We start from the raw sequence: 25681 nt of genomic DNA, 5'->3' as shown, positions 1-25681 counted from the left end.
TTTCCTCATAGATATTTTCCTCACTATTGGCTTGTAGTTTACTTTTAGCCAAAGACATAGAGGATATACCTTCACCTCCTGCTCCAGAATTTGCCACAGTAGCTAGAGTATTATTGGTGGAAGATTGAAAATTACTCTTTTGTTTTTCCACAAATTTCTTGGAAGATTTCAGACCCTCTTTCAGTAGGTAATAATTGAAACTTTTTATACCGATTTCTCCCTTTAGGAAACGTTTACCCATTTGCATTTTCGAAGTACTGGCATTACTGAGTGAAGCTGAGGTAGAGGCAGCCACACTTAGATTCTCTTTGGCCGAACTGTGCAAAGAGAAAACATCTTCGTTATCATGAGTCGTTTGAGCAAATTCCATTTGACTTTGTTGTCTTTGCCAGGCGGCCTCATCACTGCGCTGCTTGCCCAAATTGTAGCGTGTCAAGGCCAAACGTTGAGGCGGCTCTGGTGGTCGATCACGTTCTTTTTCCTCATTTTCTTTGCCCTCCTGTTGCGATTGCTGACGTTTGTTATCCAAACTCAAATTACGTTTCTGTTTGCTACTGCGTTTTTCAGGTCTTCTTTTTATCTCTAGTTTTTCTGCCTGCTCTCCTATTATAGCATTAGAACGCTCCAGGCTTCTGCCACGTCCTATAGCCTCTGATCTGGAGGAAGAGGCTCTTTGGTAACGCAAGTCTTCTTCCGAGCTACTAAACGCTATATGGCCAATATCTTCTTGTGCCAGTTTCTGAAATTCTTTGGTCAATTTGCTGCGTTTTCCCAATGAACTGCTGCCACCTGAATTAACTTTACCCACCACACCAGCACTACTAAGAGTCAACATTTCAGAGTTTACAAGATTAACACTGTTTCTTCGCATGGGATTTGCCAAATGACTAATGTCATCTGTATAAGCTGGATCATCATATATACGATCGCGCACCGATGAAACAGAACGATCTTTGCTCTGAAAGAAAAAGAGAAAAATACGATTTTTATACAAAATCTTTTTTATACCACCTTAATACACTTCTTGACTATTCATTTAAATAAATTAATTCCTTTATTTTTCCTACTTTAGTTTAAATCCTCAAAAATCCTTTTACATCCTTTTAATGCTGTTTGTGATACCATAAATATTCCCACATTTATTTTCCGGCAAAAAAAAAAAAAACTGAAACCACATTTTTTCATAAAACGTATTGACAATATTTTACGTTCAACTTTATTCTCTAACTTTCTAGTAAAAAAATATTATTTAAATTCCTAAAACATTTGCAGCAGATAACGTTCACTCATACATTTGCATGTTTGTTGCCTTGGCATCCTAGACATTAATTAAAACAACTTCAATTGAAGCGTTATGTCTGCCAACATGTAAAATTAGCTTTAACACATTAACACAGACACAAAGAGTTTCGTACGAAAGCATCCCAGTGAACTTTTCAGGACTAAAACTGAAAAAATCAAAAATTTTGCAAAATTTTCTTTTTTTTAGAAAATTTTCAATACAAATAGTTTTTTATAAAAAAATGTTCGATAGATTTCTTTTATAAAAAATTTTCGATACATTTTCTCTTAATAGACAATTTTTGATAAATTATCTTCGATAAAAAACATTTCGATAAATTTCCCTGTCATAAGAAATTTTCTTTTTATAGGAAATTTTCGATAAATTTTCTCTTAATAGACAATTTTTAATAAATTATCTTCGATAAATTTCCCTGTCATAAGAAATTTTCTTTTTATAGGAAATTTGCGATAAATTTCTTTGTTATAGGAAATTTTTGATAAATTTCCTTGTTATAGGAATTTTTCGATAAATTTTCTTTTTAAAGGAAATTTTCGAAAAATTTACTTGTTATTTTTTTTCGATAAATTTTCTTTTTATGGGAAATTTTCGATAAATTTTCTTTTTATGCGAAATTTTCGATAAATTTTCTTTTTATAGGAAATTTTCAAAAAATTTTATTTTTATAGGAAATTTTCGATAAATTTTCTTTTTATAAAAATTTTCGATACATTTTCTTTTTATAGGAAATTTTCGATAAATTTTCCTTTTATAGAAAATTTTCAATAAATTTTCCTTTTATAGAAAATTTTCGATAAATTTTCCTTTTATAGAAAATTTTCGATAAATCTTCCTTTTATAGAAAATTTTCGATAAATTTTCCTTTTATAGAAAATTTTCGATAAATTTTCCTTTTATAGAAAATTTTCGATAAATTTTCCTTTTATAGAAAATTTTCGATAAATTTTCCTTTTATAGAAAATTTTCGATAAATTTTCCTTTTATAGAAAATTTTCGATAAATTTTCCTTTTATAGAAAATTTTCGATAAATTTTCCTTTTATAGAAAATTTTCGATAAATTTTCCTTTTATAGAAAATTTTCGATAAATTTTCCTTTTATAGAAAATTTTCGATAAAATTTCCTTTTATAGAAAATTTTTGATAAAATTTCCTTTTATAGAAAATTTTTGATAAAATTCTCTTTTTATAGAAAATTTTCGATAAAATTCTCTTTTTATAGAAAATTTTCGATAAAATTCTCTTTTTTATAGAAAATTTTCGAAAAAATTCTCTTTTTTATAGAAAATTTTCGAAAAAATTCTCTTTTTTATAGAAAATTTTCGAGAAAATTCTCTTTTTTATAGAAAATTTTCGAGAAAATTCTCTTTTTTATAGAAAATTTTCGAGAAAATTCTCTTTTTTATAGAAAATTTTCGAGAAAATTCTCTTTTTTATAGAAAATTTCGAGAAAATTCTTTTTTTTTATAGAAAATTTTCGAGAAAATTCTCTTTTTTATAGAAAATTTTCGAGAAAACTCTCTTTTTTTTAGAAAATTTTCGAGAAAATTCTCTTTTTTATAGAAAATTTTCGAGAAAATTCTCTTTTTTATAGAAAATTTTCGAGAAAATTCTCTTTTTTATAGAAAATTTTCGAGAAAATTCTCTTTTTTATAGAAAATTTTCGATAAAATTCTCTTTTTTATAGAAAATTTTCGATAAAATTCTCTTTTTTATAGAAAATTTTCGATAAAATTCTCTGTTTTATACAAAATTTTCGATAAAATTCTCTTTTTTTTCTAGAGAATTTTTCGAGAAAATTCTCTTTTTTATAGAAAATTTTCGAGAAAATTCTCTTTTTTATAGAAAATTTTCGAGAAAATTCTCTTTTTTATAGAAAATTTTCGAGAAAATTCTCTTTTTTATAGAAAATTTTCGAGAAAATTCTCTTTTTTATAGAAAATTTTCGATAAAATTCTCTTTTTTATAGAAAATTTTCGATAAAATTCTCTTTTTTATAGAAAATTTTCGATAAAATTCTCTGTTTTATACAAAATTTTCGATAAAATTCTCTTTTTTATAGAAAATTTTCGATAAAATTCTCTGTTTTATACAAAATTTTCGATAAAATTCTCTTTTTTATAGAAAATTTTCAAGAAAATTCTCTTTTTTATAGAAAATTTTCGAGAAAATTCTCTTTTTTATAGAAAATTTTCGAGAAAATTCTCTTTTTTATAGAAAATTTTCGAGAAAATTCTCTTTTTTATAGAAAATTTTCGAGAAAATTCTCTTTTTTATAGAAAATTTTCGAGAAAATTCTCTTTTTTATAGAAAATTTTCGAGAAAATTCTCCTTTTTATAGAAAATTTTCGAGAAAATTCTCTTTTTTATAGAAAATTTTCGAGAAATTTCTCTTTTTTATAGAAAATTTTCGAGAAATTTCTCTTTTTCATAGAAAATTTTCGAGAAAATTCTCTTTTTTATAGAAAATTTTCGAGAAAGTTCTTTTTTTTTTATAGAAAATTTTCTATAAAAAAGAGAATTTTCTTCTCTTTTTTATAGAAAATTTTCGAGAAAATTCTCTTTTTTATAGAAAATTTTCGAGAAAGTTCTTTTTTTTATAGAAAATTTTCGAGAAAATTCTTTTTTTTATAGAAAATTTTCGAGAAAATTCTCTTTTTTATAGAAAATTTTCGAGAAAATTCTCTTTTTTATAGAAAATTTTCGAGAAAATTCTCTTTTTTATAGAAAATTTTCGAGAAAATTCTCTTTTTTATAGAACATTTTCGAGAAAATTCTCTTTTTTGTAGAAAATTCTAGAAAAAATTTTCTCTTTATAGAAAATTGTGTCGATATAAATTTGCTTTTATATCAAAATTCGATTCAAATTTCTTTTTACAGAAAATTTTGATAAAAATTTGTTTTTATGGAAATTTTAGAAATTCTATTTTTATAGACATTTTTCGAAATTTTCTTTTTATAGAAAATAATCGAAAGATTAGATTTTTGATCAAAAATAGTATTTTTTTTTCATACACTGTTTGTTGTACGATTCTTGTTAATAACATAATCATAACCCTTTTATGATATCAAAAAAGATAAGGTTTCTTTCTAAAAAGAAATTGATATAAAATGAAAGTAAAAAAGTTAATAAAATATTTTTAAACACATATTTATATGACTAAATTCTATACAGCTACTGCTACTAAAACCTACACAAAAATTCAAAATAAACGGAAAACTAAACATCAAAGAAAGCATTTGATAGTAAATTTCTCTCCTCTAACTCCCTCCAACACTTTTCAACTCACAACCTAAAACCAATCGTAACAGATTACATTTTAACAAGCTTTTCTCTAGATATGAAGTTAATAATTTAGTTATAGTATTTTTTTTGCAAATCCCTATCCCTTACACGTGTAATAAAAATCTAAAAAATTGCTTTTTGGTTAGATAAACTGTGTGAGGGACTTACCTTGGTTTTAGTTTTCTTACGATTACGATGTGGTATCGTAACATCACTTAATTTTAATAATTTTGGTCTAATTGGACGTTTTTCACTGCCTCCAACTCCTGCGCCTGCAGCAGCAGCACTTGCCACATTAACACTAACTCCGGGCACACCTGACGCACCACTACTATGGCCGCCACCACCACCACCTCCACTTCCCGACATATTTTTTGTATTACGCTCGAATGTTAAATCCAAATAGGTTTCGGATGTCATGATTTTTTTTTATTTGTGTTTGGTCGTTTTAATTTCAAATTAATGAGTTTTGAAGTTTGTCTGTCCTTTGCTGTGCAAATCAAAGCTCGTTGTTTCACGTTTTTAAAATAGGGATCATTGTCCTTCGCTGGCGCCTTCTGCCGTGTTGATTTTTACATTTTAAACGAAGTAATTTAGCTGTAATTGGAATAGAGTAGATAGAAATAAGAGGCTGAGTAAAAAAACGCTTATTTGTAAATATTTTGAAAGAAAAACAAATATAATTATTATTATTTAGTATTAAGTAAAATTTAATTGCTGTTAAACTTTTGCAAAGTAATTTGCATTTAATAGACATCTAATTTTTTTAGAATATAAATGTGTATTTTCCAGGTGTCTACAGAAAAATACTAGACCTAACCACAATATTATTACGAAGGAACTTAAGCATACAAAAAGCTTTTTCATTCATTTCTAGTTAGTTCTAGTTCAGTTCTAGTTCAGTTCTACTCAGTTCTAGTTCAGTTCTAGTTCAGTTCTAGTTCAGTTCTAGTTCAGTTCTAGTTCAGTTCTAGTTCAGTTCTAGTTCATTTCTAGTTCAGTTCTAGTTCAGTTCTAGTTCAGTTCTAGTTCAGTTCTAGTTCAGTTCTAGTTCAGTTCTAGTTCAGTTCTAGTTCAGTTCTAGTTCAGTTCTAGTTCAGTTCTAGTTCAGTTCTAGTTCAGTTCTAGTTCAGTTCTAGTTCAGTTCTAGTTCAGTTCTAGTTCAGTTCTAGTCTAGTTCAGTTCTAGTTCAGTTCTAGTTCAGTTCTAGTTCAGTTCTAGTTCAGTTCTAGTTCAGTTCTAGTTCAGTTCTAGTTCAGTTAGTTCAGTTCTAGTCAGTTCTAGTTCAGTTCTAGTTTCAGTTCTAGTTCCGTTCTAGTTCCGTTCTAGTGCAGTTCTAGTTCCGTTTCTAGTTCATTTCTAGTTCAGTTCATAGTTCAGTTTCTAGTTTCAGTTCTAGTTCAGTTCTAGTTCAGTTCTAGTTCAGTTCTAGTTCAGTTTCTAGTTTCAGTTCTAGTTCAGTTCTAGTTCAGTTCTAGTTCAGGTTCTTAGTTCAGTCTAGTTCAGTTCTAGTTCAGTTCTAGTTCAGTTCTAGTTCAGTTCTTAGTTCAGTTCTAGTTCAGTTTCTAGTTCAGTTCTAGTTCCGTTCTAGTTCAGTTCTAGTTCAGTTTCTAGTGAATTCAGGGGGTTCATAGTTCAGTTCTAGTTCAGGTTCTAGTTCAGTTTCTAGTTCAGTTCCTAGTTCAGTACTAGTTTCAGTTCTAGTTCAGTTCTAGTTCAGTTCTAGTTCAGTTCTAGTTCAGTTCTAGTTCAGTTTCTAGTTCAGTTCTAGTTCAGTTCTAGTTCAGTTCTAGTTCAGTTCTAGTTCAGTCTAGTTCAGTTCTAGTTCAGTTCTAGTCAGTTCTAGTTCAGTTCTAGTCAGTTCTAGTTCAGTTCTAGTTCAGTTCTAGTTCAGTGTCTAGTTCAGTTCTAGTTCAGTTCTAGTTCAGTTCTAGTTCAGTTCTAGTTCAGTTCTAGTTCAGTTCTAGTTCAGTTCTAGTTCAGTTCTAGTTCAGTTCTAGTTCAGTTCTAGTTCAGTTCTAGTTCAGTTCTAGTTCAGTTCTAGTTCAGTTCTAGTTCAGTTCTAGTTCAGTTCTAGTCAGTTCTAGTTCAGTTCTAGTTAGGCTCTAGTTCAGTTCTAGTTCAGTTCTAGTTCAGTTCTAGTTAGGTTCTAGTGCAGTTATAGTTCAGTTATAGTTCAGTTCTATTTCAGTTCTAGTTCAGTTCTAGTTCAGTTCTAGTTCAGTTCTAGTTCAGTTCTAGTTCAGTTCTAGTTCAGTTTAGTTCAGTTCTAGTTCAGTTCTAGTTCAGTTCTAGTTCAGTTCTAGTTCAGTTCTAGTTCAGTTCTAGTTCAGTTCTAGTTCAGTTCTAGTTCAGTTCTAGTTCAGTTCTAGTTCAGTTCTAGTTCAGTTCTAGTTCAGTTCTAGTTCAGTTCTAGTTCAGTTCTAGTTCAGTTCTAGTCAGTTCTAGTTCAGTTCTAGTTCAGTTCTAGTTCAGTTCTAGTTCAGTTCTAGTTCAGTTCTAGTTCAGTTCTAGTTCAGTTCTAGTTCAGTTCTAGTTCAGTTCTAGTTCAGTTCTACTTCAGTTCTAGTTCAGTTCTAGTTCAGTTCTAGTTCAGTTCTAGTTCAGTTCTAGTTCAGTTATAGTTCAGTTCTAGTTCAGTTCTAGTTCAGTTCTAGTTCAGTTCTAGTTCAGTTCTAGTTCAGTTCTAGTTCAGTTCTAGTTCAGTTCTAGTTCAGTTCCAGTTCAGTTCTAGTTCAGTTCTAGTTCAGTTCTTCTTCAGTTCTAGTTCAGTTCTGGTGCAGTTCTTTCTTTCGGGATTTTGATGGTATTGGGCCTTCTTCTTCTTTCCTTGACCACCCCAATACAGATATATTTAGCGTTAATGCTTTTAATTAAAATTCCTTTCATTATCTCAAATGCTGTCCATTTTCTACAATAGAAATAATTTTCAATTACATTTTTGCAAATTAGCAGTTGGAATACATGATTTTTTTATTCATTACTTGAAACTTTTTCCAAACTTAATTATATTTCCAGCTGTTATTTATTCTCCACTTTTTTTTTTGTTAATACACAAGTATTTTTTTTTTCCATATTAATCCCCCTCTAGAATTTATATTTTTTTCAACTGTTACCTGTGGCTTTCAAAACAAAGTAAATTCATTTTACTGCAAGTCAGTAACAAAACAATAGCGAAATTAAAAAAATCGTAAATCTGTTTGAAATGTTAAATTATTTTATTTTGAAAAAAGTTTTTAATTTTTTTCGTTTCATCTTCAACATGTATCACAAGGAAAAAAGGAATTGAAAAAAGTTTTTTAGGTACTTGGTAAATTCAAAATGAAAAAATAAAAAAGAAGAATTTGTAGCAAAAAGAAAGATAATTAGATCCTTGGGGAATAAACAAGAAAAAAATGTCCGTTACAACTAAGCCCTGTATAGAAAAAGAAAACTGGTGCTGCTTGCTGGTCGATTGGTTGCTGTATTCATGTGCTTAAAACACCCAGTGCCCAGGATAATTCTTTTGTTTAGGCATGTTTAAATCTTTAAACTTTTGTTTTTTACTTATTCCTGGTCTTCATAAATGACAAACATTTGTTGGAGAGAACTATTTTATTTTTGTTTTGAAATTAATATAAATTAGTCTGCAGAAATTTTAATGGAGAGTGACAAAGAACAATTTGTTATCAGAAATTTGTATAAAAATCTGCATAGTAGTGGTTGGAATTATACATAAAAATTGAACTCAGAAAGTTTAAACAGTATTTTATTATATTGAAAAATTTAATTGGAAACAAATGAGAATTAACCCATGCTTGCTCATAAGGTACAATAATCTCCAACAAAAATTCATATTTTTGTATTAGCTTTTTAAACGGTTTTAAACATTTCAAACATTTTCAGACTAGACTTCATCCGGATTAGACTATAGATTAGACTATAGATTAGACTATAGATTAGACTATAGACTAGACTATAGACTAGACTATAGACTAGACTATAGACTAGACTATAGACTAGACTATAGACTAGACTATAGACTAGACTATAGACTAGACTATAGACTAGACTATAGACTAGACTATAGACTAGACTATAGACTAGACTATAGACTAGACTATAGACTAGACTATAGACTAGACTATAGACTAGACTATAGACTAGACTATAGACTAGACTATAGACTAGACTATAGACTAGACTATAGACTAGACTATAGACTAGACTATAGACTAGACTATAGACTAGACTATAGACTAGACTATAGACTAGACTATAGACTAGACTATAGACTAGACTATAGACTAGACTATAGACTAGACTATAGACTAGACTATAGACTAGACATTAGACTATAGACTAGACTATAGACTAGACTATAGACTAGACTATAGACTAGACTATAGACTAGACTATAGACTAGACTATAGACTAGACTATAGACTAGACTATAGACTAGACTATAGACTAGACTATAGACTAGACTATAGACTAGACTATAGACTAGACTATAGACTAGACTATAGACTAGACTATAGACTAGACTATAGACTAGACTATAGACTAGACTATAGACTAGACTATAGACTAGACTATAGACTAGACTATAGACTAGACTATAGACTAGACTATAGACTAGACTATAGACTAGACTATAGACTAGACTATAGACTAGACTATAGACTAGACTATAGACTAGACTATAGACTAGACTATAGACTAGACTATAGACTAGACTATAGACTAGACTATAGACTAGACTATAGACTAGACTATAGACTAGACTATAGACTAGACTATAGACTAGACTATAGACTAGACTATAGACTAGACTATAGACTAGACTATAGACTAGACTATAGACTAGACTATAGACTAGACTATAGACTAGACTATAGACTAGACTATAGACTAGACTATAGACTAGACTATAGACTAGACTATAGACTAGACTATAGACTAGACTATAGACTAGACTATAGACTAGACTATAGACTAGACTATAGACTAGACTATAGACTAGACTATAGACTAGACTATAGACTAGACTATAGACTAGACTATAGACTAGACTATAGACTAGACTATAGACTAGACTATAGACTAGACTATAGACTAGACTATAGACTAGACTATAGACTAGACTATAGACTAGACTATAGACTACACTATAGACTACACTATAGACTAGACTATAGACTACACTATAGACTACACTATAGACTACACTATAGACTACACTATAGACTAGACTATAGACTAGACTATAGACTAGACTATAGACTAGACTATAGACTAGACTATAGACTAGACTATAGACTAGACTATAGACTAGACTATAGACTAGACTATAGACTAGACTATAGACTAGACTATAGACTAGACTATAGACTAGACTATAGACTAGACTATAGACTAGACTATAGACTAGACTATAGACTAGACTATAGACTAGACTATAGACTAGACTATAGACTAGACTATAGACTAGACTATAGACTAGACTATAGACTAGACTATAGACTAGACTATAGACTAGACTATAGACTAGACTATAGACTAGACTATAGACTAGACTATAGATTGACAAAGTGTTTCAACGTGTCACCCAAATGTTTGCCAAAATTTAGCTTCTACGCTTAGGTTGTTACTTTCAAAACATAAAAAAACAATTACAGATGTTTAACCACAGCAGTGTTCTGTTGCTTTTTCGTGAACACTAAAGTACTATTTCCAACTTATATATCTGCTATGATTTGGTATGCTGTATGCTGCTCTAAATTTTTTGTTTACCTTTATTTAAAATTAATTTTAATAATAAATGATTTTAAAAATACTGTTCTAAAAACAAACATTTAACACATATAAACTTTAGCTTGACATGTCATTAAACTTTTCACTAAACTGGCATATTCAGGCATAAACATGTCAATTTTGTGTTCAGTAAAAAAAAAACTGTGCAACTGTTTAAAGCTAAAAATTAAAATATTACCAAAAAAAGGAATGAAAAACAAAAAAGAAAACTTTGCAAATTTGTTTTATGTTTTTACAAACAAACCCAAAAAATATTAAGGTGCCGCAAAAATATAAAATTTTGACATTCAATGTAAGTCTAAAATCTTATTGTAAAGATCATCTGGCTTAAAGAATGTTAATCCTGAATGATTTTTTTATCTCTAACTTAAAGTTTTTTGTTTTTCTCAACATAATTTGGCAGCAGTTTATTTTGTATGTAGAGAAATTTACACGTCTAAACCCATATTCTTAGTTTAAGTAACAAGAATTCCCGTATAGACTAATAAACAGCAAAACCCCATTTACTTTGAAAGCCAATTAACTAAAAAAGACGACACAACCCCAGCTCAACACACAGACACCATATACCCAAATATTGTCGACTAGGAAGGAAAAAAACTTAATACAAAATTGCTGTTGTACATACATACATACATACATATGAAGTAAAAATATACAGTTCTGTATAAATATAGGAAAATCCAAATACATATAACAACTAAAAAAAACACGTAGAAACCATTAATAGTTTAGTGGCAACACGATGAACGACGTACTACATCAGACAACCAAAAAGGAATGACACATAAAGTAAGTCAAACTGAAAGATGCGGTAGAAAAGGGGTTGGTACTATTGTTGGCAACGTACTATTGTACTTTTTTGATAAAATTTTAACCTAGAAAATACAAAATTTAGACATCTCAATTTATTTTTTTTTTTTTCAAAATTTTTTCCTGATCCATTTATTTACCCGCTTATAGAGAACAACGTTAGAAAATCTGGTTTTGCTCCTCTTTTGTTATACGTCCCTTCAAACGTTTTTGCCGTTTTCTACTTCGCTTATATTAAGAGTAAAATGTTTAATTTCTAACTATAATATTCCATCCCGATGAGGAAAGAAGCTAATGTTCTCTACCTCTACTTATCGAAATTGTGAGGAAATGAAAAGGAAATGTACAAATAGAAGTAAAAATGTGTAGCATATGCAAAAAGAGGCTTGACATAATTAAGAATTTATACAGTATGATAAATGCACAGTGGATTGGATGGCTACAAATTCGTTAGATAAACCAAAGTCTTGGGATAAGTTGCATGCAGTCGTTAACTATAGTCTAGCTATAAGACAGACTAGGTATTGTTCAAACCATAGCCTAGCTACAGTCCAGAACATAGTCTAGCTATAGTCTAGATTTTAGCATAGCTATAGTCCCGACATTAGACCTGTTATATAGCCTCTACTATACGCTTGCTATAAGCCAGAGCACAGTCCAGCTATCTCTCAGGCTATAGTTAAAATATAGTTAGACTGTGGTCTAGCTATAGTTCAGCTATAATCCAAACCATAGTTTACCTATAGTCTAGCTATAGATCAAACTACAGGCTAGCTAAAGTTCTGACATTGTAATACAGTTCAAACTATAGTCTAGCTATAGTCCAAAATATAGTCTAGTTATAGTTCAGAGTATAGTCTAGCTATAGTCCAGATTGCAGTCTACATATAGTCCAGACTACAGTCTAGCTAATCTGGACTATAGGTAGACAATATCCTAGCTAAAGTCTAGCTACAGTCCAGGCTATAGTTCAGCTATAGTCCAGACTATAGTTCAGCTATAGTCCTGAATTAAGTTCAGCTATAGTGCAGCTTTAGTGCAGACTATAGTGCAGCTGTAATCCAGACTATAGTTCAGCTATATTCCAGACTATAGTTCAGCTTTAGTCCAGACCATAGCTATAGTCCAAAGTATAGTCTACCTATAATCCAGACTATCGTCTAGCTATAGTCCAAAATATAGTCTAGCTATTGTCCAGACTGTAGTCTAGCTATAGACAAGACTATAGTATAGCTATAGTTTAGACTACAGTCTTCCTATACTCCAGAATATAGTCTAGCTATAGTCAATACCATAGTCTAGCTATAGTCAAGACAATGGTCTAGCTATATCCCAGACTATCATAATCCAAGCTACAGCTATAGTCCAGACTATAGTTCAGCTACAGTCCAGACTATAGTTCAGCTATAGTCCAGACTATAGTTCAGCTATAGTCCAGACTATAGTTCATCTATAGTCCAGACTATAGTTCAGCTATAGTCCAGACTATAGTTCAGCTATAGTCCAGACTATAGTTCAGCTATAGTCCAGACTATAGTTCAGCTATAGTCCAGACTATAGTTCAGCTATAGTCCAGACTATAGTTCAGCTATAGTCCTGATTATAGTTCAGCTATAGTGCAGCTGTAGTCCAGACTATAGTTCAGCTATATTACAGACCATAGTTCTGCTTTAGTTCAGACCATAGTTCAGCTATAGTCCAAAGTATAGTCTGCCTATAATCCAGACTATCGTCTAGCTTTAGTCCAAAATATGGTCTTGCTATTGTCCAGTCTATAGTCCAGCTATAGACAAGACTATAGTACAGCTATTGACAAGACTATAGTATAGCTATAGTTTAGACTACAGTATACCTATACTCCAGAATATGGTATAGCTATAGTGTAGACTATAGTCTAGCTATGGTCAATACCATAGTCTAGCTATAGTCAAGACTATAGTCTAGCTATATCCCAGACTATCATAATCCAGGGTATAGCTATAGTCCAGACTACATTTATGTTATATTCCGGACTATAGTCTAACTATAGTACAGACTATAGTCCACCTATAGAACCATTTAGTCTTAATTCTGGAATACACTTAGTATGGAATATATCTGGAAAATTGTTAGTACTATAGTTGAGCTATTATCTGTGCTATGTGTGGACTATATTCCGTATTATATTCCATATTATACTAAAGAATGGACTATAGCTAGACTATGGCATGAACTATAGCTAGACTATAATATGGACTACAACTTTGTATACACTACATATTTATAGCTAGACTTAAGGACTGACTGTAGCTAGACTTTTCTTTGTCACACTTTCTGAAAATAGAAGATCGATAAAATTCTAATAAAAGCAACAAAATCATCTAATAATGCTATTATTTAAGTGTTACAAGTAGTTTTTAATTAGTGTCTCGTTTTTTTTTTTCTAATTTCTTTATTCATTCATGCCAACTAATTTTTTCATTTATTTAGCACGTTTTAAAGACTATGGGCAGCCATTTACACTGGGCTATTTTAATGATTTCTAAATGATAAGAGAAAATGTGAGAGAAAATAAAAACAAACTGGCCAAAGAAAAACAAAAACACATTTTAGTTACTCATTACAAGATGTTAAGGCAAGAAGAGAATGTGAATGTTAGTAGCTGTGTACCAGCACTTAACATTACGAGGCCATTTAAAGTGTCACTTGGGTGCACTTGTAGAACACGTTAAATATTTTCATTTCCTCTAGCTCTCACACATACATACTAAATTCCTTAGCACATAACAACAATAAGAAAAACATGTCTAAAACACGTTGTTGTATTGTTTTGTTTTCATAATTTTTTTTTTTTTTGGTTTTTTTATTCAATATTTTTGTATGTTTTCTTGTTTGTCCCTAGAGAGGCAGAGAGCATAAGCTTGTGAGAACTTTATAACAGGAAGTGTATGTATGTATATCTATCCGTTTCTGTTTAGGTGCTCATAACTATGTATGTGTGATTTTATGTGTAAAATGTGTGCGAGAAACACTGACTTACACATGAAAAAAGCTGTAACTTTTATGGTTCTAGGCAAAAAAAAAAAAATATTTTGACTTTATCTATATGAAATGTTGTGTGTTTCTGAGCTTTTAGTATCTCTGTCTCAAAGTGTTAACAATTTTGCAAACATTTTTACGATAAAACACCAGAAAAGCAAAACAAAATCCCAAACATGTTCATACAACAATAATACACCATGATGTATCATCATAGTAAAAAAAAACAACATTTCATGCAGTATTTCTTTTTTGTTACTATTTCATTTCATTTATCTGGAAATTTACACCAAAAAAAAAAATACAAGTCAAAAAAAGAAAATATGTGTGTCAGATTTCTTCTGAATGAGATGCTATTTAGATTAAATTGTTGGAAGGTTTCATACGAGTTTTTTTTTTACTTTACTATTTAAAGAAGGCTTTAAAAAGTAAAAAATTATGAAAATTTTCCTCAATTCCACTTTTATCCGATTTCGCATTAAAAACATCATATTTCACCAGAAACCCGATACATGACTAAAGATTATTATTTCATTAAAATTTTATTTTTCACTTAAAATTCAATTATTCACAAAATATTTAAGAAACTAGTCTATAACTACACGACAGTATAGTCTGGACTATAGACAGGCTATAGTTTGAACTATAAATATAATATAGTCTCGACTACAGACAGATTACATACAGTCTTGATTCTATATAGTCTTGGATATATATAGTCTGATACTATATATATAGTATCAAGAAATAGACCATAGTCTGGACTAAAGATAAACTATAGTCTTGACCAAAGATAAACTATAATCTAGATTAAAGATAGACTGCAGTATGGACTATAAATAAATAATAGTCTGGATTATAGTTAACTATAGTCTGGACTATAGAGAAACTACATCTGGACCATAGAGAAACCATTGTCTTTACTATAGAGAAACCATTGTCTTTATATAGATAAACTATATTCTGGACTATAGATAAACTATAGTCTGGGCTATAGATAAACTATAGTCTGGGCTATAGATAAGCTATAATCTGGACTATAGAGAAACTATAATCTGAACTACAGAGAAACTAAAGTCTGAACTATAGAGAAACTATAATCTGGACTATAGATAAACCATTGTCTGGACTATAGATAACTATAGTCTGGGCTATAGATAAACTATAGCCCAGACTATAGTTTGTCTATAGTCCGGGCTATAGATAAACTATAGTCTTGACTACAGATAAACTATAGTCAAGGCTATAGATAAGCTATAATCTGGACTATAGAGAAACCATAATATATGTAACTATAGAGCAACTATAGTCTGGACTATAGAGAAACTGTGGACTATAGAGTTTGGACTATAGAGAAACTATAGTCTGGACTATTGATCAACTATAGTCTGGACTATAGAGAAACTATAGTCTGGACTAGAGAGACAATATAGTCTGGACTATAGAGAAACTATAGTTTGGATTATAGAGAAACTATACTTTGGACTATAGAGAAACTATAGTTTGGACTATAGAGAAACTATATTCTGGACTTTAGAGCATCTATAGTCTGGACTATAGAGAAACTATAGTCTGGACTAAAGGGAAACTATAGTCTGGACTATAGAGAAACTATAGTCTGGACTAAAGGGAAACTATAGTCTGGACTATAGAGAAACTATAGTCTGGACTAAAGGGAAACTATAGTGTGGACTATAGAGAAACTATAATCTGGACTATAAATAAAATATAGTCTGAATTATCGAGAAACTAGTCCAGACTATTGCGAAACTATAGTATGGACTATATATAAACGATAGTCTGGACTGTAGAGAAACTATAGACTGGACTATAGAGAAACTATAGACTGGACTATAGAGAAACTATAGTCTGGACTATAGAGAAAATATAGTCTGGACTATAGAACAACTTTTGTCTATAAAGACTATAAAAAAACTATAGTCTGAACTATAGTTATAGTTACAGACTGCATTATGAATGATCTATAGTTTCGACTATAAATTAGCTTATAATTAGACAATAGCCTGGACTATAGATGGTTTGGACTACAGATAGAAAATATACAGGACTATAGATAAACTACAGTGTGGACTATATCACGTAATTATAATTTTCCAATGTACTTATTTAAAATGTTTGTATTTATCCAAAAATCTAATAATGTCAAACAATTTAAACCCTTTCACAAACAAAATTCCATTTTAATGCCACACAAAGACTTCTTTCATCAAACTTATCACAAACAACAAACAGCAAGCAATAACCAAAGTAACAACTTTTTAACTTGTTATAGATTAAAGAATCCTTAAAAGAGACATATATTTTATAAGAAGAAAATATAGAAGAACTTGTTTACACACAAATAATTTATACAATTTATGTTGTTAAGCCTCCACTAAGAAAGTAATTTTCTTCACCATGATGATTAGCGATGACATTGAAATGAAATAATGGAATGAGTTTTATTACAAAAAGAAAAATCCGTATTCATGAGAATGATGACAAGTGTTTTGTGTTCAGTTTTTTTTTAATTTTTATACTTATGCTGCTTCCGTAAGAAATTTAGAAACTTTAGTGATGTTCGCTTCTAGGTTTTTTATTCTAATCAATCTTAATTGTTTGAAACTTAAATCGCAACTTATGATTGATTATTTGATTATAAGCTAATTTTGTTAATTTCATTTTAATTACCAAGAAAAACAACTGGAAGAAAGTAGAAAGTGTAGTAGAAGAATAAATATACTTATGATAAACAAGTATGGAAAAGACCTTGAATAGTTTGATTATTCTTGGCAAATTTTGATGAAGCTTAGGGTAAATGAGATTTAAATAAGCTTATGTTGGAATGGTCCGTACAAAAAAAAATTTGTTTCAAATCTTTGGGGCTGTATTAAAACTGAACTAGAAATGAACTAGAAATGAACTAGAACTGAACTAGAACTGAACTAGAACTGAACTAGAACTGAACTAGAACTGAACTAGAACTGAACTAGAACTGAACTAGAACTGAACTAGAACTGAACTAGAACTGAACTAGAACTGAACTAGAACTGAACTAGAACTGAACTAGAACTGAACTAGAACTGAACTAGAACTGAACTAGAACTGAACTAGAACTGAACTAGAACTGAACTAGAACTGAACTAGAACTGAACTAGAACTGAACTAGAACTGAACTAGAACTGAACTAGAACTGAACTAGAACTGAACTAGAACTGAACTAGAACTGAACTAGAACTGAACTAGAACTGAACTAGAACTGAACTAGAACTGAAACTAGAACTGAACTAGAACTGAACTAGAACTGAACTAGAACTGAACTAGAACTGAACTAGAACTGAACTAGAACTGAACTAGAACTGAACTAGAACTGAACTAGAACTGAACTAGAACTGAACTAGAACTGAACTAGAACTGAACTAGAACTGAACTAGAACTGAACTAGAACTGAACTAGAACTGAACTAGAACTGAACTAGAACTGAACTAGAACTGAACTAGAACTGAACTAGAACTGAACTAGAACTGAACTAGAACTGAACTAGAACTGAACTAGAACTGAACTAGAACTGAACTAGAACTGAACTAGAACTGAAACTAGAACTGAACTAGAACTGAACTAGAACTGAACTAGAACTGAACTAGAATGAACTAGAACTGAACTAGAACTGAACTAGAACTGAACTAGAACTGAACTAGAACTGAACTAGAACTGAACTAGAAACTGAACTAGACTGAACTAGAACTGAACTAGAACTGAACTAGAACTGAACTAGAACTGAACTAGAACTGAACTAGAACTGAACTAGAACTGAACTAGAACTGAACTAGAACTGAACTAGAACTGAACTAGAACTGAACTAGAAATGAACTGAACTAGAACTGAACTAGAAATGAACTAGAACTGAACTAGAACTGAACTAGAACTGAACTAGAAGAACTAGAACTGAACTGACTAGAACTGAACTAGAACTGAACTAGAACTGAACTAGAAATGAACTAGAACTGAACTAGAACTGAACTAGAACTGAACTAGAACTGAACTAGAACTGAACTAGAACTGTACTAGAACTGAACTAGAACTGAACTAGAACTGAACTAGAACTGAGCTAGAACTGAACTAGAACTGAACTAGAACTGTACTAGAACTGAACTAGAACTGAACTAGAACTGAACTAGAACTGAACTAGAACTGAACTAGAACTGAACTAGAACTGAACTAGAACTGAACTAGAACTGAACTAGAACTGAACTAGAACTGAACTAGAACTGAACTAGAACTGAACTAGAACTGAACTAGAACTGAACTAGAACTGAACTAGAACTGAACTAGAACTGAACTAGAACTGAACTAGAACTGACTAGAACTGAACTAGGAACTGAACTAGAACTGAACTAGAACTGAACTAGAACTGAAACTAGAACTGAACTAGAACTGAACTAGAACTGAACCTAGAACTGAACTAGAACTGAACTAGAACTGAACTAGAACTGACTAGAACTGAACTAGAACTGAACTAGAACTGAACTAGAACTGAACTAGAACTGAACTAGAACTGAACTAGAACTGAACTAGAACTGAACTAGAACTGAACTAGAACTGAACTAGAACTGAACTAGAACTGAACTAGAACTGAACTAGAACTGAACTAGAACTGAACTAGAACTGAACTAGAACTGAACTAGAACTGAACTAGAACTGAACTAGAACTGAACTAGAACTGAACTAGAACTGAACTAGAACTGAACTAGAACTGAACTAGAACTGAACTAGAACTGAACTAGAACTGAACTAGAACTGAACTAGAACTGAACTAGAACTGAACTAGAACTGAACTAGAACTGAACTAGAACTGAACTAGAACTGAACTAGAACTGAACTAGAACTGAACTAGAACTGAACTAGAACTGAACTAGAACTGAACTAGAACTGAACTAGAACTGAACTAGAACTGAACTAGAACTGAACTAGAACTGAACTAGAACTGAACTAGAACTGAACTAGAACTGAACTAGAACCGAACTAGAACTGAACTAGAACCGAACTAGAACTGAACTAGAACCGAACTAGAACTAGAACTGAACTAGAACTAAATCTTTGTAATAAATGCACATTAGTTACATTTTCAAAAGTTCTTTTTTTTTTAATTTAAGTTTAAAAACTTAATATTTCCCCCATTTATTTACAATATTGTCCGAGACACATGTCCTTTCTTGTTAGTACATGTTTAAAATAAAAATTGTCAATATTGACAATTTATATTTAGTTACAATAGCAAACAAAAGCCACTGACTGAAGTTTATTAAAGAGTTTGTAAGAAAATACAAACAAAATAAAATTTTAAAGATAAGAAAGTTTCCAGAAAAGTAATAAGATTCCTAGTACTTATTGTAAATACAAAACAGTGTCCAATAGTTGCACGCACCTAAAGGGAGAGGGGGGCAAATAGTCCTTAGGGAGAAGTATTATTATTGCGAAAAAAGTGAAGATAAAACAACTAAAGAAGTTTTCTAGCAGGGAAAACTTGATATAAATGGCATTTGATGTATATTGGAGGGGTTTTAAGGAAAAAAAAATATATGAAGAGATAATAAAATTCTTGTTTTTAAGAGAAAAATCTAAGTAGTTTGTACAAATAGAAAATAAAATAGTGGAAAGACATAACACGTATACTCCCGGGGGAAGAATTTTTGCGCCCTATAAATATTTGATGGCAGTATTAAACACTGGCAATTAGAATTAGAATAACATCAACATCATTATGTACTTATAAAGTCCTTCCGTCAAGATTTTGCAAATAGGTCATATTTAAATTAGCAAAAGCGTGTGTTGATTTAAGTACTCTTTCCTCAAATAGTTTTATTAAGTATTTTTCTCTTCCTCCAGCAAAAAAAAAACCTATACCAATTAAAATAATTGATTGTTTATTTGTTTACAAACAAATAAAATGAATAAAGAATAGTACTTTCAGAGTAAATAGAGAGTAAACAGTTTAAATGAAAAACTTTCCGGGAAAAAACCAAAAACATTTTTTTTCATCTTCAACCAGTATTTGTTTGTTTTAACTAGAAAATTTATTTAGTCAAGGATAAATATTTGTTCTATGATTGTCAAGGAAGAGAGAGGGTGGGGGGGTGACAAACTAAAGTGATTTTTCAACTTCCCATATCTTCATTTAACTTGTGTTTACTCAATTACTGCCAACAATCGTAACTTTTTCCATTAATTTCTTGTTTTTCTTTATTTTTTTTTGTATTTGCAAAATGTTTAAGTGAAGTCAAAAATGATTATAATTTCATGTCATAACAAATGAGAGTGGGCACTTGAAACTTTACAGACATTTGGCCGGAAGTTGAGGAAATAAATAGCAGTGCTATACACATACATACCAGTGGTATTTGGCCATTGAAGTGCTACTTTTAAGAAATTTAATGGTTTTGAAGAGTTTTTTCTTCAAAACTGTAGAAAAATGTTGTTGTTTTTAAAATTTTTGGGTACAATGAACTTAAGGTAGTGAAATAAACTATATCAATTGCATGAAATATATTTTAAATTAAACAGTTTGTTGTAATTTAAAATCGTTTGAGTGACAAGAGCCCTCATTGAGTTAATATTTGTTGAGGAAACAGAGTCATGATCAAACGTAAATTCAAAGTAAAAAGAGCTAAATATATATATATATATATAACATCTGAAATGGAAAGAGCCACGATTGAGTGTAGTCTATAGACTAGTTTATATAGTCCATATAGTCTATAGTCTCGTCTAGTCTATAGTTTAGTCTATAGTCTAGTCTATAGTGTGGTCACTAGTGTAGTCTATAGTCTAGTCTAGTCTAGTCTAGTCTAGTCTAGTCTAGTCTATAGTCTAGTCTATAGTCTAGTCTATAGTCTAGTCTATAGTCTAGTCTATAGTCTAGTCTATAGTCTAGTCTATAGTCTAGTCTATAGTCTAGTCTATAGTCTAGTCTATAGTCTAGTCTATAGTCTAGTCTATAGTCTAGTCTATAGTCTAGTCTATAGTCTAGTCTATAGTCTAGTCTATAGTTTAGTCTATAGTCTAGTCTATAGTCTAGTCTATAGTCTAGTCTATAGTCTAGCAAACAAAAAGTCTATAGTCTAGTCTATAGTCTAGTCTATAGTCTAGTCTATAGTCTAGTCTATTGTCTAGTCTATAGTCTAGTCTATAGTCTAGTCTATAGTCTAGTCTATAGTCTAGTCTATAGTCTAGTCTATAGTCTAGTCTATAGTCTAGTCTATAGTCTAGTCTATAGTCTAGTCTATAGTCTAGTCTATAGTCTAGTCTATAGTCTAGTCTATAGTCTAGTCTATAGTCTAGTCTATAGTCTAGTCTATAGTCTAGTCTATAGTCTAGTCTATAGTCTAGTCTAGTCTATAGTCTAGTCTATAGTCTAGTCTATAGTCTAGTCTATAGTCTAGTCTATAGTCTAGTCTATAGTCTAGTCTATAGTCTAGTCTATAGTCTAGTCTATAGTCTAGTCTATAGTCTAGTCTATAGTCTAGTCTATAGTCTAGTCTATAGTCTAGTCTATAGTCTAGTCTATAGTCTAGTCTATAGTCTAGTCTATAGTCTAGTCTATAGTCTAGTCTATAGTCTAGTCTATAGTCTAGTCTATAGTCTAGTCTATAGTCTAGTCTATAGTCTAGTCTATAGTCTAGTCTATAGTCTAGTCTATAGTCTAGTCTATAGTCTAGTCTATAGTCTAGTCTATAGTCTAGTCTATAGTCTAGTCTATAGTCTAGTCTATAGTCTAGTCTATAGTCTAGTCTATAGTCTAGTCTATAGTCTAGTCTATAGTCTAGTCTATAGTCTAGTCTATAGTCTAGTCTATAGTCTAGTCTAGTCTGGTCTATAGTCTAGTCTATAGTCTAGTCTATAGTCTAGTCTATAGTCTAGTCTATAGTCTAGTCTATAGTCTGGTCTATAGTCTAGTCTATAGTCTAGTCTATAGTCTAGTCTATAGTCTAGTCTATAGTCTAGTCTATAGTCTAGTCTATAGTCTAGTCTATAGTCTAGTCTATAGCCTAGTCTATAGTCTAGTCTATAGTCTAGTCTATAGTCTAGTCTATAGTCTAGTCTATAGTCTAGTCTATAGTCTAGTCTATAGTCTAGTCTATAGTCTAGTCTATAGTCTAGTCTATAGTCTAGTCTATAGTCTAGTCTATAGTCTAGTCTATAGTCTAGTCTATAGTCTAGTCTATAGTCTAGTCTATAGTCTAGTCTATAGTCTAGTCTATAGTCTAGTCTATAGTCTAGTCTATATCCTTTTTTACTCCTTACACGATCTCCTCAATTTTCCCTTTTTAAAACAAAAGCTCATAAATCATTGTCCATTTTTGGACATAAACTATTTAAACAATTTCTGTGTTCTTTTATTATTAAACAAAAATTGCACTATTATGAAGAAGAAAAACAAATATTTAAATTGTAAATTTTCTATTACTTTCGGCATCTAATGTTGCTTTCTTTTGTCGATTTTTTTTTATTTATTCTTTGTCCATACGTTGCTTTCAAAAGACAAAGAATTTGAAAAATCACAAAATGTTTGTATTTGACATAAAAGTTGTTTCTTTGTCGAGTTTAACAGGATATTAGTTTTTTTTTCTTTTTATGTTTAAATTTCTATGAAATACACACAACTTACAACAAAAAAGGGGCAAAAAGACACAGAAAACAATGATGGCAAGAGAATTTTCAAACAAATGTAAGAAACACTAACTAAAGTTTATTTACCGTGCTGGCTGTTCTTAAGGAGATATATGGACCAACAGAAAAAAAAACTTAGACTTAAGGACAGTTGTATACACATACATATGTATATCTTACAAACTAATATCTAAAAGACAAATAAGCAAAAGAGTCCTTAAAGGAAAACATTAAAAAGAGATGAGTAAAATGCAAAAAAAAGAAACCTACAAGTCATTTTTCATTTTGCTCCAACCCCGCTATAGAAATAGAAAATCTACTTGGCAAACAATAAAGAAAACATACAGATATTTTCTTTTAACAGAAAAAGTAAATTAAAGACAGTATGGAATTCTAATATAAAATTAAAAGAAAGGAAAATACGAAAGAGTAGAAAAGAAAAAAAAATATACAAAAACTGCTGTGTCTATTAGTTGAGAAACTTTTTCTGTAAGAAAAGATGAAATTTGTTAAGAATGAACAACAAGAAGAGCCGATAAGCACGTCTACTTGTCTAACAGCCCATAAAATATGTAAAAGTATTTAACGCATTTAAAGAAATGAGAACAAAGCCCAAAAGGAAACGGAAAATAAAAAAAATATGTTTTTTATAGAAGAAAAGCAAACAACTATTCATTAAAGAGTAGCGAAAATAAGCGATTTTTTTAATTCTCTATAAGAAAATTAAACATTTTCTACAGGAAATGATGTTTAAACGATCATCGATCTTTAAACTATCATAGATTTCGATTGGAAATAGACGATCATCTATATGGAAACAGTATTTAATCGATCACGGTTTTTATAATGATCATATATCGAAGAAATCTTTCTATAAGAAAACGATCTTCTATTGATGGCCGTTTTCTATAGAAAACGATCTTTCATCCGGAATCATCTTTAATACCAAAACGATCATCTATCAAAGACACTTTTTGACAAAAAAAAAAAAAAAAAAAAAAAAAATAGTACGAGTGCGATCTTCTGTACGAAAACGATATTCTATCAAAGTTTCAGTTTTTTATACGATAACGATCTTCTATTAATGACAGTTTTCTATACGAAAACGATCTTCTATAGAAGACAGTTTGCTATATGAAAACGATCTTCCATTCGTAAATATCTTCTTTGTGAAAACAAAAAGACAATTTTTGGTACGAGAGCGATCTTCTGTACGAAAACGATCGTTTCAGTTTTCTATACGATAACGATCTTCTATTAAAGACAGTTTTCTATACGAAAACGATCTACTATAGAAGATAGTTTGCTATACGAAAACGATCTCCCATTCCTAAACATCTTCTAAGCGAAAACAAAAATACAATTTTTGGTACGAGAGCGATCTTCTGTACGAAAACGATCTTCTATCAAAGTTTCAGTTTTCTATACGATAACGATCTTCTATTAAAGACAGTTTTGCTATACGAAAACGATCTACTAAAGAAGACAGTTTGCTGTACGAAAACGATCTCACATTCGTAAACAACTTCTTTGCGAAAACAAAAAAGACAATTTTTGGTACGAGAGCGATCTTCTGTACGAAAACGATCTTCTATCAAAGTTTCAGTTTTCTATACGAAAACGATCTACTATAGAAGACAGTTTGCTATACGAAAACGATCTCCAATTCGTAAACATCTTCTTTGCGAAAACAAAAAGACAATTTTTAGTACGAGAGCGATCTTCTGTACGAAAACGATCTTCTATCAAAGTTTCAGTTTTCTATACGAAAACGATCTACTATAGAAGACAGTTTGCTATACGAAAACGATCTCACATTCGTAAACATCTTCTTTGCGAAAACAAAAAGACAATTTTTAGTACGAGAGCGATCTTCTGTACGAAAACGATCTTCTATCAAAGTTTCAGTTTTCTATACGAAAACGATCTACTATAGAAGACAGTTTGCTATACGAAAACGATCTCACATTCGTAAACATCTTCTTTGCGAAAACAAAAAGACAATTTTTAGTACAAGAGCGATCTTCTGTACGAAAACGATCTTCTATCAAAGTTTCAGTTTACGATAACGATCATCTATTGAAGACAGTTTTCGGTTTCTTCAATCGAAGCACGCTTTCTATATGAAACGATCCAAACGGTGTTCTTATATGGAAATAATATTCCATCAAAAATTTTTTCTTTACGAAAATGAATTTCTATCGAAAAGTGTTATCTATATGAGGAGGATCTTCAATCGAAAACAGATTTCTATATGAAAATGATCTTCTACCGAAAAACAGTTTTCTATACCAAAATTATCTTCTAACAAAGACATTTTCTGTATTACTTACTTCAGTCGAGTACTTTTTGTACAAAAATAGCTTCTTTTGGGAAAACCCTCACAAATAATAACATTTTCCAATAAACCGCTATAATTCTATACCATTTTCTTTCTACTTTTCTTTCATTCTTCTATTCTTTATACCCCCTTTAAGCATAATAATAAATACAAAAGTAAATAATACAAATATAAAAGATGTCTTAAGAAAATGAATAGAATAAATAACAAAAGTACAGATTATTTATGCAAATTTATAATTTATTTCTACAAGTGCTATTAGAAAGTGAGTTGTTAAAATGCTATAAAAAATATCTCTCAATTTTGCAGAAAAAAATAGCAACAGTAATTAAAGAAAAATATATAAAAATAAATAAATAAAAGTAATAAAGAAATATTACACATTTTACATTCCATAACATTTTGAAAAATTATTTATTTTTAGCAATTATTTTATATTCCATCATCCCTCATAAGCTT

At 30.4% G+C, this 25681-nt stretch overlaps 1 protein-coding gene across 1 annotated transcript in view; it reads right to left on the bottom strand.

The window, feature by feature from the left end:
* The window catches only part of LOC119605321, a 219630-nt gene that overhangs the window by 151754 nt on the left and 42195 nt on the right, over nucleotides 1-25681 (bottom strand). The window contains 2 exon segments of the mRNA XM_037958348.1: nucleotides 1-958; nucleotides 4756-5184. Coding sequence (XP_037814276.1) covers nucleotides 1-958; nucleotides 4756-5007 — 1210 coding nt within the window. The 5' untranslated portion in view covers nucleotides 5008-5184.

The sequence above is a fragment of the Lucilia sericata genome, unplaced genomic scaffold (genome assembly GCF_015586225.1).
Source record: "Lucilia sericata isolate MDLA Ls3-8-SP2 unplaced genomic scaffold, ASM1558622v1 Contig000475F_arrow, whole genome shotgun sequence".
Lineage (NCBI taxonomy): Eukaryota > Metazoa > Arthropoda > Insecta > Diptera > Calliphoridae > Lucilia > Lucilia sericata.
This window is presented reverse-complemented; position numbering and strand designations above follow the sequence as displayed.